The 13,775-nt window shown below is 59.0% G+C and overlaps 2 protein-coding genes across 7 annotated transcripts in view; one reads left to right on the top strand and one right to left on the bottom strand.

The window, feature by feature from the left end:
- The window catches only part of TBC1D14 (TBC1 domain family member 14), a 102,675-nt gene extending 98,659 nt beyond the window's left edge, over positions 1-4,016 (top strand). For all 6 annotated transcript variants that reach the window (XM_039232049.1, XM_039232048.1, XM_039232047.1 and 3 more), the window contains 2 exons: positions 715-973; positions 3,866-4,016. In XM_039232049.1, the coding sequence (XP_039087980.1) occupies positions 715-973; positions 3,866-3,931 (325 nt within the window). In that variant the 3' untranslated portion in view covers positions 3,932-4,016. The remainder of the gene's footprint in view (positions 1-714; positions 974-3,865) is intronic.
- A 7,596-nt stretch (positions 4,017-11,612) lies between these two features.
- Positions 11,613-13,632, bottom strand: CCDC96 (coiled-coil domain containing 96). Its single transcript, XM_039232109.1, has one exon. The coding sequence runs from the start codon at positions 13,630-13,632 to the stop codon at positions 12,043-12,045; it is 1,590 nt and encodes a 529-aa protein (XP_039088040.1). The 3' UTR covers positions 11,613-12,042.
- Between the last annotated feature and the right edge of the window lie 143 nt (positions 13,633-13,775).

Below are 13,775 nucleotides of genomic sequence, written 5' to 3'. Positions count from 1 at the left end.
GAAGGCTGGACGACACTGCTCTCGGACCAGGGCGGCGCCTCCTGACACCGACCCTTTCCAGAGTCGAAATGCTTAAACCTGATACTCCAGTTGATCACCCGAGATGGTCTATGTCTGGGAGTCTGAATGGTAATGATCACAATAATTATCAAGGTATTTTAACATAGTGCATATCTGTGCTTCACTTTTTCACCTGACGGTCTGCGTTTTTAAGTATAAGATCAGTTTCTTCTAATCTACATTCAAACGCATTTGGAAGATTTTGCTTTGTTCCTTTGCAGACCCCTTGGGGGCGAAAAGTGTACAGCGCTCTTCACGAGTAATGGGTGCATGTGTACACTGGTCATAAGGGCCTGTCGGCTGTTTTTACTCCCCTCACGCTCTAAGCTCCATCCATCTTATTAACCTTGTGCCCAGCGCCTACCAGAGTAATAAGCACGTAGTAGATTCTCGACAAATACCTTCTCGAGTATAGACGTAATCAGAGTCAGCACTATCGAAATCGTACAGGGACTCTGCGTGAAAGCCGATAATGCTTTTTTATAAAATCGGCCTTCAGGATTTCGGCCTCGTTCCCCCGCTCCCCGCCCCCCCACCTTGTGTCTCAGTACGAGCATCACTAGCTCAGGGCAGGTCCTTAATGAATCTGACCTGAATTCAGCGCTCGCTCTTCGTGCCGTCCCAAACCTGAGAACCTCTGAACTTGTCTTCCAGGATCTTCACCTTGTACAGTAAGTCCCTGCCCCTCGACCTGGCCTGTCGCATTTGGGATGTGTTCTGTCGTGACGGCGAAGAGTTTCTGTTCCGCACGGCCCTGGGCATCCTGAGGCTGTTTGAGGACATCCTGACCAAGATGGACTTCATTCACGTAGCCCAGTTCCTCACGAGGCTCCCCGAGGACCTGCCTGCCGAGGAGGTTTTCGCCTCCATCGCCACAATTCAGATGCAGAGTCGCAACAAGAAGTGGGCTCAGGTAAACGCATCGTTTGGTCTCTTTTTCCCGCAGACGGTTGGGCTCTGTTGCATGATTGAGGAAGCTCATTGCTGCCTTGTGAGAAGAAGGCTGTCCCTAAACAGAGTCCTTCTTATAAACCTGCTGGGCCCGGGCAGGGGTGGCCGGGCTTGTCCCCGTCACTGAGAAACGTGGAAGACCCACAAAAGCGAAGTGCTTGCCCTCCGCAGTCGGTGGAGGCCAGGAGGGCTGAAGGATGGCCCCCTGGGCCGTGTACTCTGGCCTCTGGTGGCCGAGCCGCCCGTGTGGGAGCAAGTCCATCCTGGGCCTACTTCTTCTAGGCCCCTCTGACCTCTGGACGTCCCGTCTAGGGTTGTCCCCTGTGGGATTGGCCGGTGTTGTCTGGTTCTAAGTCTTTATCGGACTTTAAAAAAGGAAAAAGAAAGCCCTGCCTCTTGACCCGCATAGGCTCAAAGCTTGTGTGAGCGTCAGGGCCCACTCGAGGTTACCTGGACGCTTCTGCTCCCCTGTGTAGGCCAGACTGCACGCCCCTCATTTACCCTTCTTGTCAGTGGGAGCTTTTAACTCCACATTAAAGTAGAATAAAATACATCCCAGACCCTACATCCTTATCAAACAGCCATTCGTTTTTCAGATTTCTGACAGTCTATCACTGGCCTCACAGTTTGAATCAAGAGCCAAATAAGGTTCGCGTAGCCGGGAGCGGAAAGATCTTTTTTAGTCTGTTTATAGTACGTAGTTCACACCACCTTTCCTTTCATCCCTCCTCCTCCTCTGTTGGTGAAGCAATGAACTCACTGGTTCTACAGCGGTTCCTAGGGTCTGGATCTTGCCCGCTGCACCCGGGCAGCGGTGTTCGGCGTAATCTTCAGTACTGGCTGTTTCCTGTAAAGTGACTCTCAGATCTACCGGCTTGGTCATGTTCAGGTGTTTATGTTTGGGCGTATTACTGTCCAGCAGCCTATTTAATTCTATAACAGTTTTATTGAGATGTAACTTACAGATCTTAAAACTCGCCCTTGTGTAAGTGCACAGGTGAGCCCATTTGGTGACCAGAGGGCAGGGCCCCCGCTTGCCTGGGTCGTTTGTCCTCGCCCTTTCTGTCCGTCCTGCCCCGCTACACGGCTGTCTGGCCGGTGGACTGTCTTCCTGTCTGGGTCCCCTGGTAAGAAGCGAGTCTGCTGTGACTTTGGGGGATGCTGCGAGGGGCTCCTCTGGCTTTACTGGGGACGGGGATGGGCCCCGTTTTGTGCTGGGGGGGACGCGGTTTGCATTTTTGAATGTTACATACATTCCGTGCATGGAGAGGAATGAAGTGCGGGCCTTGGGCACCTCGTGTGGCGTGACACAGCCAGGCGCTCCCGACCAGGGCAGGTCCAGGACAGGCAGGGGGCTCCCGGCAGCAGGGGAGATCAGCGGGGTCACGGGGCCCGCAGTGCCCGGCTTCTCCTGGAGGCGGTGGGGACGCTCTAAAGCCGGCCGCGGCAGTGTCACACACGTGCACAAACGCCTCAGCCTGCGGGGCCCGCGCTCACTGGGCAGCTCACATGGGAAGGAACCACACCTCAGTAAAACGGCACAGAATCCGCGCAGCTCATGCTGAGCAGGGCTGGCCGTGCGCTCGTCAGGGGTCTGGGGCGAGGCAGGAAGAGCCTTTCTTTGGGTGAGAAAGAAATGGACGGTGCAGCACAAAAATCTGGGGCCACACGTTCCTAACTAGCAGGAGTGTGAAGGCGGTGACTGTAGAGCCAGCAGCTGGGCGGGCCCTCCGGGCGGGGCCCCTGTGTGACCACCTGGGCCGTGTGCCTTGCGTGCAACGGCGCTGCCATCCTCTGACTCGCTCCTCTGGTTCCCTGAAGCCGAGGCAAAAATGGTAGAAACACTCGGCTAAAACTAGGTTGGGGGCTCTTGGACAGTAGGACGTTTTCTAGGATTGGGATCATGAGAGCTGGCCTGCCGCTGGGGTGCGGGTGGGCGTCGAGTTGACACGGCTCCAGGTTCCCCGCGAACTGTGGTCCGTATTTCCCCCGAATGCATGGCCTCGGGCTAAGGCCCCGGAGACCTTTGCAGAACCAGTAAGTGTGTGTCTGCTTGGCAGCCCCGCGGGGGCGGCGGCGGCGGCGGGGAGGGCACTTAGCCGCCCTTAGTCCTTCCGTGTAGCTTACTGGAAACCTACACAAAATGCTTCTGCTCCGCCCCGGGGAGTCTGTGACTTGGGCGCAGTGACGCGGCGCCAGGTAAGCCCGGGGTTGCGTGCGGTGAGCTGTCAGCAGTCTCTCTCGTGAGCGCCCGGTGCTCGGCTGCCCAACTGCGGGGCCTTAACCTTCCCGAGCGTGTGCTGTGTGCACCGACGGCCGCAGCGCATGACGTGCCCGGAGTCGGGGGGCCCATGCTGTTGCCACTACTGTGCCCAAGCGGTCACGGTGCAGTGTGGGGTCTTTAAAAACGAGTGTGTTAACCAAGAGCTGAGGGAGCGCAGAGTTGGGAGCGGAGGGGAGAGTTCAGGAGGCAGAGAAGAGAGCCCGTGTCCGTGTCCGGAGCAGAGCAGAGTGCGGTTTGCTGGGGAAGGGGAGGGGCGGGCGGGGGAGGGGAGCGGCTGCACTGACGGCCCAGGGGCGCTCGGTGGCCTGCTGGAGGGGGTGGGCTGGCGCCGGGGCGGAGGGAGAAGCCCTGCACCGGCCCCATGGCCTGTGGGACACGGCTGCTGGGCGCGCACCGGAGGCGGCGCGGCTGGTTCCCACGCGAGCAGGAGGGCCCTGGGCGCGGCTGTTGAAAGCGGGGCGGGGGCGGCGGGGGTGGGGAGGACACACACCGGCCAGGAGGCCACGCGTCCCGCCGCCCGTGTCCAGTGCGCTTGCAGGTCACCCACGGGCGTCTCCCCTGTGCTTCCAGGTACTGACCGCGCTGCAGAAGGACAGCCGCGACTCGGAGAAAGGAAGCCCGTCGCTCAGACACTGAGGGGACAGGCGGACCCGTGCCCGGCCCACGGCAGACCTCCAGGCGGCGCCTGCGTGGCCTCGGACACACACACTGGCCGCGGACAACAACGGGCTGTTTTCACAACTGACCCTAACCCTGGAGTTGGCCTTAAACAAAACAAAAGAAACGACTTTTAAAGGACTCACCCCAAGGCTTAGCCTTAAGGAGCTCGGCGGGACGACAAGCTGGTGTGGACCTCGGCCAGCGCCGCGTCCTCTGCATGGTTTAAAAATGAGGCAGTGGCTACTTCCCCCTCCCCCCATTTCAGCGAAAGTGAATTAAATTGTCATGCTTTTATGTCACCTGATGGAAAGTACATTCCGGTCCTCCGTAGCCCAGGTGCAGGAGAGCCCCCCCCCCCCCCCCCGGGAGGCCCGGAGAGGTTGCTGGCTCCTTTCCGTCGTGAGCAGGGAGGGGCCGTCGACTCGGTGTTCAGGACAACCTTTCCGGAGCTGGCGGTGACCACGTGCTCACAGCCCGCCTGGCGGAGCTAGCGGGAAAGGAGGACGGGCTGTCACGGGCGGTCCCGCACCAGTGCCCGGGCTCCCCAGCTTCTCCGTACGCGGGTCGGGGGCCCGTGCTCTCCCCGAGGTTCAGGGGCGGCTGTGCACACAGAAGGCCTGAGACCTGACGGGAAGAGCGCGGGAGGGAGCCAACCCCCCCCCGCCTCCTGTCTGCGGGCGCTGGGGGCCGGGGGGCCTGCGCCCGTGCCGTCACACGATGCTGCTCCTCCCCTCGTCCCCTGAACGGGTCCTGGATGCCAGTGGTTTCCTCCTCGCACGTCTGGCTTCGGGCTGGACCGTCGTGAGGGCCGAGGAATGGCTGTTCGCTTCCGGTGGCGCAGACGGGCCGGTCGGGGCCCTCGGTGCTTGTTCTGCGCGCCTCCCCCCCCCCCCCCCCCCCCCCCCCCCCCCCCCCCCCCCCCCCCAGTCATAGCCGCAGCCGCTCTCCCCCAGGTTCATCGGTCAGCAGCTTTGTGGTCCTGACTTTCTCTCGAGTGACTCTTCCCAGTTCTGTCGTACAAGCTCCGGTTGTCCAGACTCAAGGGGACAAGCAGTTCCGCACGGAGCCGCGCGGAGGACAGGCAGGCCCGCGTGTGGGAGCGCTTGGCGGCCGGGGCGCCGTGGGCCGGGCCCTCCCCTCGGCCCTGGCAGCGGGCACCTGGCAAGGAGGCCGGGACGGGGCTGGGGCCTGACCGTGACCTCGCCCCGGCGGGTTTTCTGCGTCCACCCCGTCCACTGCCGACACGTGTAGGCGCAGTAGCCAGTCGGGGAGCCGGGGCCACCCGTGCGCCCTTCACCCCAGTTCTCTCCCGCGTGTCCTGTTTTCTGGAACTGCCTTTGCCCCCTGTCGTCTTAATCGAATTCTCCAAGGAGGCTGTGGAGCAGCTTGGAGACACTTCCTGCCTCAGCCTCCAGGCGCTGACCCACCCCACCTCAGGGGAGGCGTCCCGGGACCCCGCGATGCTGAATGTAACCCCCGACCGAGCCCCACCGGCTGCCCCACCACACGCGCGGACGCGGTCCCACGACGCGGGCGTTCTGTCCGGAAGGGTGTATATATTTTCTTACTGTACGTGAAGACATTCCTAAATCAGGCCAGGAAGCGACGCCACAGGGGCCATGTGCTGTGGCTGCGGGGCATGTTCGTGGGCGTCACGGGCGTTCAGAACCCGGCCCTTAACCCTTTTTTGATCCCAGCAGCTGGACGTAAATCTCTTTGGATTTGCGTCACTATTTATGCATTAAGTTTTTAACAGGATCCCATGGTGACCCGAAATCCTTAGCGAGTCTTTAGCTCCGAAGAGGTTTTCGTGACCTGTTCAGGGGCCGCGTGAGGTCTTGTGGTTTGACGTGTCCGCCTCCAAGGCCGGGGATCCTGAGCTCCCACGCAGGGTCACGTGGCCCCTTTCCACAGAGGGCTGCACAGGCCAGGCCTCTCTGTTTGAGGCGTCCACTTAGGAAGACTGGAAACGAGCGGAAATGCCACGCACCCCTTCGGAAGTCCGCACTTTCCCCTTCCCGTGCCCGCCATTCCCGGATTCCAGGACTTCAGGCTCCGGACGGGGCGCATCAGGCCCTTGGGGGTCGGAAGCTGCCTCCCCCACCCCCGGTCCCTGAAAGCTCTCCTGGAAACATGTTCACTTTCAATGGTACTTTTTAACTGCTCAGTTTTTTTGACTATTTTAAATAGTTTGCCGATAGAAAAATTCCTGGTAATACTTGCTACATATCATGTTTTAATTGCCTGTACAGTTACCCTTTAATTTTATTTAGCGGAGCCTATCAAATTAGGACTTTTTGAATTGTAAATATGTGGTTTTATTAAATAAAAGTCACGTAAAATTGTTAACTCGTGTTCACTGTTGCTTGGTTTAAGGTGGACGTTCCCACCGTGAGGTCTGGCAACACCGGACTCCGAGGGCCGTGCTGGGTGACGGCCGCCAGGCTCAGTTAAAGGAAGAAGCTGTCAGTTCAGAACATTTGCCCAAGGGACTGGGGAGTTTCGTGTGCCTGCCCCTCGGCTGAAGGGGAACCTCGGGCTTGCCCGCCCCGGTGCCCCACCAGGCTCGCCGCTCGCACCCCTGCGCCCGCCCCAGCAGCTGGTGCACACTCACCGGGGGCCTGCTCAGAGCCTCGTGCGCAGGGTGCCATGGCCCAGCACGACCGCCACCCCTCCCGGGGCGCAGAGAAGAGAGCAGGAAGTGCCCGAGAGAGGTGGCATGTGTGCTCATGTCCGCGGCGTGCGCTGGGCTCTCGGAAGCAAGGGGAGGAGCCTGCCGTGTCCCAGCCGGAAGGTGCGCGGCCCTCGGCGCTGCCGCCTCCTTTGTCCCCAGGCAGACGTTGCTGCCCCTCTGGTGTCCGTGTGGGGGGGACTCCGTACTCCCCGCCCCAGAGACCACGCAGCGCGCTGCCAGGGCATTCTCTGGTGTCTTCACCCCCAGCACGAGGCTCCCGTCTTCCTCACGAGGGGGTCCCGTCGCTGCTCTGGGCCGCTGTTCTCTCTCCTCCACTTGGCACCGCTGTGAGGTGCTGTGGCCGCACGGGTGGCCGCAGTGGGCGGCCGTCGTGTCCTGGGGCTTGCGGCGCCGCCCCACCCACCCCGGGCCCCAGGCTGAGGTCTGTGAACGGCCTCGTTTCTCTGCCCAGCAGCCCTGTCCCCATTCCGCAGGCAGGATGCGGAGAGCTGGTCTGCTTGGACCGGCCTGGGGTTCAGCCTCCGGCCCCTCCCCAGGGAGCAGGCCCTCGGAAGCCTGCTTCCCCTCGCCCTGACCTCAGCGCCCAAGCGCAGGGTGTGCGGTGAGGACTGGATTCCCTCCCGGAACGCCTGTGACAGCCGCTCCGGGAGGACCGTGGGGAGGCGCGAGCCTTGGGGATGGGAGGTGTGGACCGTTTCCCTGAGAGACACTGGGGGGCGGACAGTTCAGAAACCAGCGCCCAAAGGCAGAGAGGGCACAGGATCCTGCAGCGGTAGGCGGGGACCCCGCTGGACCTCCACCAGGAGCCGCTGGTCCGCAGAGGAAGGGCACGGCCAGCAGAGGGCAGCCTTAGAGCCAAGGCCAGTGCTCAGACGGGGCCGCCAGTCCCCAGGTGCTTCTGAGAGGCCCTGGGTGCCGGCTGGCCCACAGCAGCTCAGGCTCCTCCGGGAGCACCGCGTGCCTGCAGCTGGCTGGCGCCAGGAGGGGTCTCTCCGCTGGGCACGGCCGCGCCAACAGAAGTACTTAAGCTGCACAAGCCTCCTTTTTCTTTTAAAAAGGGCACCAGGTGGGGCATCTGGGTGGCTCAGTCGGTTAAGCATCTGACTTCGGCTCAGGTCATGATCTCACGGTTTGTGGGTTCGAGGCCCGCATCGGGCTCTGTACTGACAGCTCAGAGCCTGGAGCTGCTTCGGATTCTGTATCTCCCTCTCTCTCTGACCCTCTCCTGCTCACGCTGTGTCTCTCTCTCAGAAATAAAAACATTAAAAATTAAAAAAAAAAAAAAGGCACCAGCTTCCATCCCCTGGCTCAAGAGGATTAAAAGAAGATGCTGAATTGTGTCATCAAAAGAAACACATCGCCATAGGTAGCCAGAATCGTGGCTCTTGACATACGTTTTAGTATCTGAGCTCTTGGTGAACTTACGAATTTTAAAGATCGGTATCTTCCCCCTCAATTACTAAATGCATGTTAAATACAATTTGGAGATACGCCAAAGCACACAAAAAATATAATAATTTCACCACCTAGGAAAGACACTGTTTTCATACTCTGACTTTTTTCTTCTGTTTACCCCATTGTACACGAGAGCACGTTGAGGAGGGAGCACCTTTAGAAAGGTGGAGTGTTCATCCCAGGCCACAGTCAGAAGAGACTAGAATCAGGTCAGCCTGATTCCAAAGCCCTTCTTTGCAGCTGCTACACGGTATTCCTCCTCGATGCACCTCTGTGCTCCTCCTCTGGGGTGAAATGCTAGAATTCTGCCTGCATCAGTGAGAAAAGTGGGGTGGGCGTAAATTTATTCATTCGAACCAGTGTCTGTATAGACCGTGGTTACAACAGGAGCATGCCCGGCAAGCAGGGCTGCGGGTGGGAGCAGTGCCCAGCCTGTGGCCCCTGCTCCTCCCGGCCGCGCAAGGGCAGGTGCCCCCGGCCCGGAGTCCTTCTAACCATGTCGCTTGCTCAATTTGTCCTCACACGAAGACTGTCTTCCAAGTCGAAAACAGACAAAAGCGGCCTGGGACCATGAAGGGGACACTTCTCTTTCCAATTTATTTTTTTAAATATTTGAGAGAGAGTAGGGGAGGGGTGGAGAGAGCAGGAGAACCCCAAGCTGAGAGCACAGAGCCTGACACGGGGCTCAAACTCACAAACGGTGACCTCACGGCCTGAGCCGAAATCATGAGTCAGACAGTTAACCAGCTGAGCCACCCAGGTGCCCCTCGACTCAGGCCAAGTTAAAAAGTTTCATGTAAATTTTTTTTTAATGTTTTATTTCTAGGAGAGAGAGAGAGAGACAGCGTGAGCAGGGGAGGGTCAGAGAGAGAGGGAGTCACAGACTCTGAAACAGGCTCCAGGCTCTGAGCTGGCAGTCAGCACAGAGCCCGACGCGGGGCTCGAACCCACGAACCGCGAGATCGTGACCTAAGTGAAAGTCGGACGCTTAACCGACTAAGCCACCCAGGCGCCCCAAAAGAAGTTTCATGTAACATCTCAAGTTTTTCTCTGCCTGCACCTTGCAGGCCCTACTTTTTGACGAGATGACAAACTCTCTAGCCTTTGATTGGAGAGGTTTCCAGTCCAGCCCCCCTCCCGGTGGCTCCCCCCCCATCTTCAGAGGAAGGCTCCCCAGAGGCAGTCTCTGCCCGGATGGACTCTGTGTCCAGAGTGTGCCCTTCCAAGGCCCAGTCACTCTCCTCACCGGTTCTCTTTCTCCGGGTGATTATTTCTGAATCTGATAGAGGACTTAGCAGTGCCTGGTACATAACGGGCATTCAAGTAACTTGTTCTCAGAGAATGAGAATGCATGACGTTGATGTATTAATCCAACAAGTTACTGAGCACTGATTGTGTGTTAGGCATTGTACTGGCTCCTGGGGAGGGTGACCGTCCTTACCCTGAGGGCCTCTCTCACTGGGGGCCAGAGAACGAAGCAGAGGGGCTCAGAGGCTGGGACGGGACTAGCCACGGGCTGCCATGGGGCACAAAGGGCGCATCAGGAAGGCGGGGGCCGTGGCGCGCTCTCTCAGAGGCGATCTAAAGGAAGGATTTGTGAACGCGTTGCTACCTCGTGGTTAAGAGCTCTCCTGTAATCTAATTAGAAGTTATGAAGTAATCAACAGGATTATTGATCTTCTAATGAATCGTAACGTCTGTCGCACGAGATGATGAGAAGGCCGGTCACTCTGCAGCTTAAAGCAAGGCCAGCTTGGTCAGTCTCTATCTCTGTGCTCTCAAGAGCCTGGTTCAAGGCTGGTGCGGGAGTGCTGGGTTCAGCCTGGCTAACTGCCAGTGGGTCCGAGTCAGCTGAAAATGCCTAACCCCCCCACCCCCACCCCCCAGCGAGCCCAAGGGATAGGCGCTCTGGCAATGACAGCTATTCGCTGGGGGGCGCAGGAGCCCGTTGCCAGTTTCCCTTTGAAGGCTTCCCAAGCACAGAAGAACCCAGCGGGTCTGTGCCGCTTTTAGCGGGAGGCACGAGAAGACGGAGTTCCATTTGCTGGTGATGTACACCTTCACTTTGGCCTTGAGGAACCCGGCAGAGGGAAGAAAACACTTGCAGGGGATGAGGCGGCTGGAAGCAGGTAGTGAACGCTTTTTACCTCCCTCGTCGTGATGTGTGTGTGGTTTGGTAAGTGTGATCATATAACAGAGTGTATTCTTTTATAAAAGGACTTTTAATCAACCTTTATAGGCTTCAGAGGGAACACACCATCGCATCACCAAAAGGTAAGATGGACTCCCGACCCACCGAGTCCTCGATCTGCCTAGAGCAGGACTTCTCCCATTCTGTAAAGGTGTTCACCAAACAACGGGTCACCTTCCTGTGGCCTACTTAAGTGTGCGGATGGGAGAACACTTCTGATCGCACATCTGCACGGCTCAAAATTCAATTTAAAATTAAGCAGAGGCGGGGCGCCTGGGTGGCTTAGTCGGTTAAGCATCCGACCTTCGCTTAGGTCATGATCTCGCGGTTCGTGGGTTCGAGCCCCGCGTCGGGCTCTGTGCTGACTGCCAGCTCAGAGCCTGGAGCCTGTTTCAGTCTGTGACTCCCTCTCTCTCTGACCCTCCCCTGCTCGCGCTGTCTCTCTCTCTCTTTCCTAGAAATAAAACATTAAAAAAAAATTAAAATAAAATAAAATAAAATTAAGCAGAGGGGCGCCTGGGTGGCTCAGTCAATGAAGCATCCGACTTGGGCTCAGGTCATGATCTCGCGGTTTGTGAGTTCGAGCCCCGCGTTGGGCTCTGTGCTGACAGCTTGGAGCCCGGAGCCTGCTTTGGATTCTGTGTCTCCCTCTTTATCTGCTCCTCCCCCACGTACTCTCTCTCTCCCGCTCAAAAATTAAGATTAAAAAGTAATAGAATAAAATAAAATTAGGGAGAAATAAAACCAACCCCCCCCAGCTCCAAATGCATCAGAGAAAACTGCAACTGCTAATCACGGATCCTGGATTAGAGAGGCAGGCCTAAGAGGCATTTCTTACATTAACACGAGGAATACTAGACATTTCAATATTTGATACACAGTAAAATCATGTGCGTAGTGACGGTCCAAGATCCAAAACGATCTTGCGGGAAACAGAAGGCTCGTGGGCAGCTGGCGGTCCGTACCCCATATACTGTGCGCCTGGCCAAGCACGATGCCATCGTCATCTTGTCTTCCCTGGAAAATAAAATTTCATGTGTTTGTATAAATGTGTTTCTCTAGAGGATCCAGGAAAACATTTCATTAGAATTGAAAACGGCCATTGAGCCAGAGGTCACATCAACGGTGGAGCAGACTGGGCGGCCTCTCACGGAAAAAGGAAAGAGCACCCAACCTCGGCTCCCTTTCCTACGTGTCACTTCTCCTGTTCCCTGGGTCTTGTGACCTAGACGCTGGTGCCACCTACATACCCAACACTTCTAGATTCATCTACGGAAATGAGGGCGCTCTGAATTGAGAACGTGACTCAGGACATGTTTTAAAGATTTAAAGTGGATTTAATCGTTAGCGTCGTGCGCAAGACATTCCTTGGTCCCCTGCCCGACTGTTGGACCCTCCTACACGTGGAAGAGGGACCATCGTCCCCGGGATCGGGTCACTGAAATTACGGAGTTGCTCCGACATGGAAAGGCTTTTGACAGCTTTTTATGAGACGTTAGGTACCGCGAGTCACCCCGGGGTTTGTTTCTCGGGGCCTGTGTTAGCGAGCCCCGTGTACAGCTGTTGACTCAATTTTGTTCTCAGGACTCATTTGGAAGCTGAAACACGAGCAGGTTGATTCAAAAGCTGGCTCCGTCCCCAATATCAGAGGCCTTTAAAGATGGCAACAAATTTAGAATAAACTGGGACGAGGGTGAGTTGCTTTCACGAAAGCCGTTCGGCCGGCTCTTCCCACCGTCGTGCGTGTTAAGGTGGGAGAAAGGCTTTGGCTTCCCTGATCTTCTGCCTCACGCCTTTGCAGGACATAGTCAGCCCCGCGTGGTGACGCTTCAGGGATTCCAGATGCTGCTGGAGCCGCACTGTCCTGTCCACCTTCTCTTCCAGGTCCCGGAGGAGCGGCTCCTTGCCCACAAGCCCACACTTCTGATTCAGCTTGATGTTGTCAGTCCTCAGCCTGTCCCGGGCCTGCTTGGTCTTGGTCAGGATGTCCCTCCTCAGGGCCACCTGAGCCTCGATTTCCAAAAGCTGCGACTTTTTGCACGCATTTTCCATATCCACAAAGTGCAGCTTCTCCTTCACGTGGGTTATGACTTGCACGTTGTTGGTCAACTTGCTGCGCAGTTTTACCAGCTCCTCGTTCCGCTCCTCCACCTTCTCATTGAAGGTCTGGTTCTCGATCTTCAGCTGCTCGAAATCGATGAGCAGCAGACCCTCCGTCATGTCCTCCTGGGCCCTCATCCGGGTCTCGAAATGCACCAGGCTCTGTTTGAGCTGCACATTCTCCAGCCTCACGGCGCTCATCTCCTTCTCCTTCTTCTCCTCCAGCTCCTGGATCTGCTCCACCTCGCGCAGCGCGGCCTGGCGCCCGCCCCTGGCCCGGCAGCTGCCCATGGCCTGCACCACCACCTGCTTCTTGAGGGCCTGGAAGGCGCGCCATTCCTTCTCCACCCTGGAGAGGTGCTCGCGGCCCGCCTGCTTCAGCTGCGCCAGCTCCTGCCGGTACCAGTCCAGGTCGTCGGCCTGCTGCTTCCGCAGCTCCTCCAGCGCCGCCAGGTGGCGCAGGTAGGCCTGCTCCTTCCCGGGCGCGTCGGGCTGCGTGCCCTTGTCGGCCCCCTCGGCCGCCTCCGGGCCCTTCTTCTTGCGCAGCGCCTCGGAGATCTTGTGCTGCAGGTAAGAGTTGTAGCGCTGAGAGCGGCCGCGCTCCCCCACCAGCGCCCGGTACTGTCGCAGCAGCTCCGCGCGCAGCTGCTGCTCCTGCCGCCTCTGCACCTCCTCGGTCCATTCGCCGCCCCCGTCGTCGTCGTCCGCGCTCGCCGCCCGCTCCCGCAGCTGTGCCGCGCCCCTCCCCTCCAGTCCCTCGCTCTCCGCCTCCTCCCCCTCCTCCTCCTCCTCCTCGCCCGGCTCCTCCCCCTCCCGCGCAGCCTCCGGAGCCGACGCGGCCTCTTCCCACTGTCTGCCCTCCTCGTCGTCCCCTTCCCCGTCCCCCTCGTCCGCCTCGGACTCCGCCGGCTCCTCCGGTTCCGCGGGCCCGCCTTCGGGCCCCGACTGGGCCATCTCCTCAGGCCGGGCCTCCGCCGGCCCCCCGGGCTCGGGTTCGGGCTCGGGCTCGGCCGGCCTCTCGGGCTCGCCGGGCTCCGCCTCGCCCCCAAGCTCGGCGGCCGCCGGCCCTTCCCGGGGCTCGGCGGGCTCGGCGGGCTCATCCTCGGCGACGCCTCCTGCCGAAGCATCTAGGGGCCCCGGCCCCGGCTGCGGCCGCGGCCGCGGCTCCGGCGGTTCGGCCGCCACATCTCCGTCTTCCCCCGCGGGGTCCCCAGGGTGCTCGGAGTGGCCGTCCATCTCCCTCCAGCTGCGCGGGCACCGCAGATCCCGGACGCCGGCTGTTGGGTTTCCAGGGGCAACCAGGGGCGCGCGCGGTGGGCCCGGCGATTGGCCAAGAGTATGGCAGACGCCCGGCCCCCTTCTCCCCGCCTCCGGAGAGA

Source organism: Hyaena hyaena, unplaced genomic scaffold (assembly GCF_003009895.1).
Source record: "Hyaena hyaena isolate Hyena2069 unplaced genomic scaffold, ASM300989v1 scaffold_63, whole genome shotgun sequence".
Classification (NCBI taxonomy): domain Eukaryota; kingdom Metazoa; phylum Chordata; class Mammalia; order Carnivora; family Hyaenidae; genus Hyaena; species Hyaena hyaena.
The sequence above is the reverse complement of the archived record's forward strand: the minus strand, read 5'-3'. Positions and strand labels throughout refer to the sequence as shown.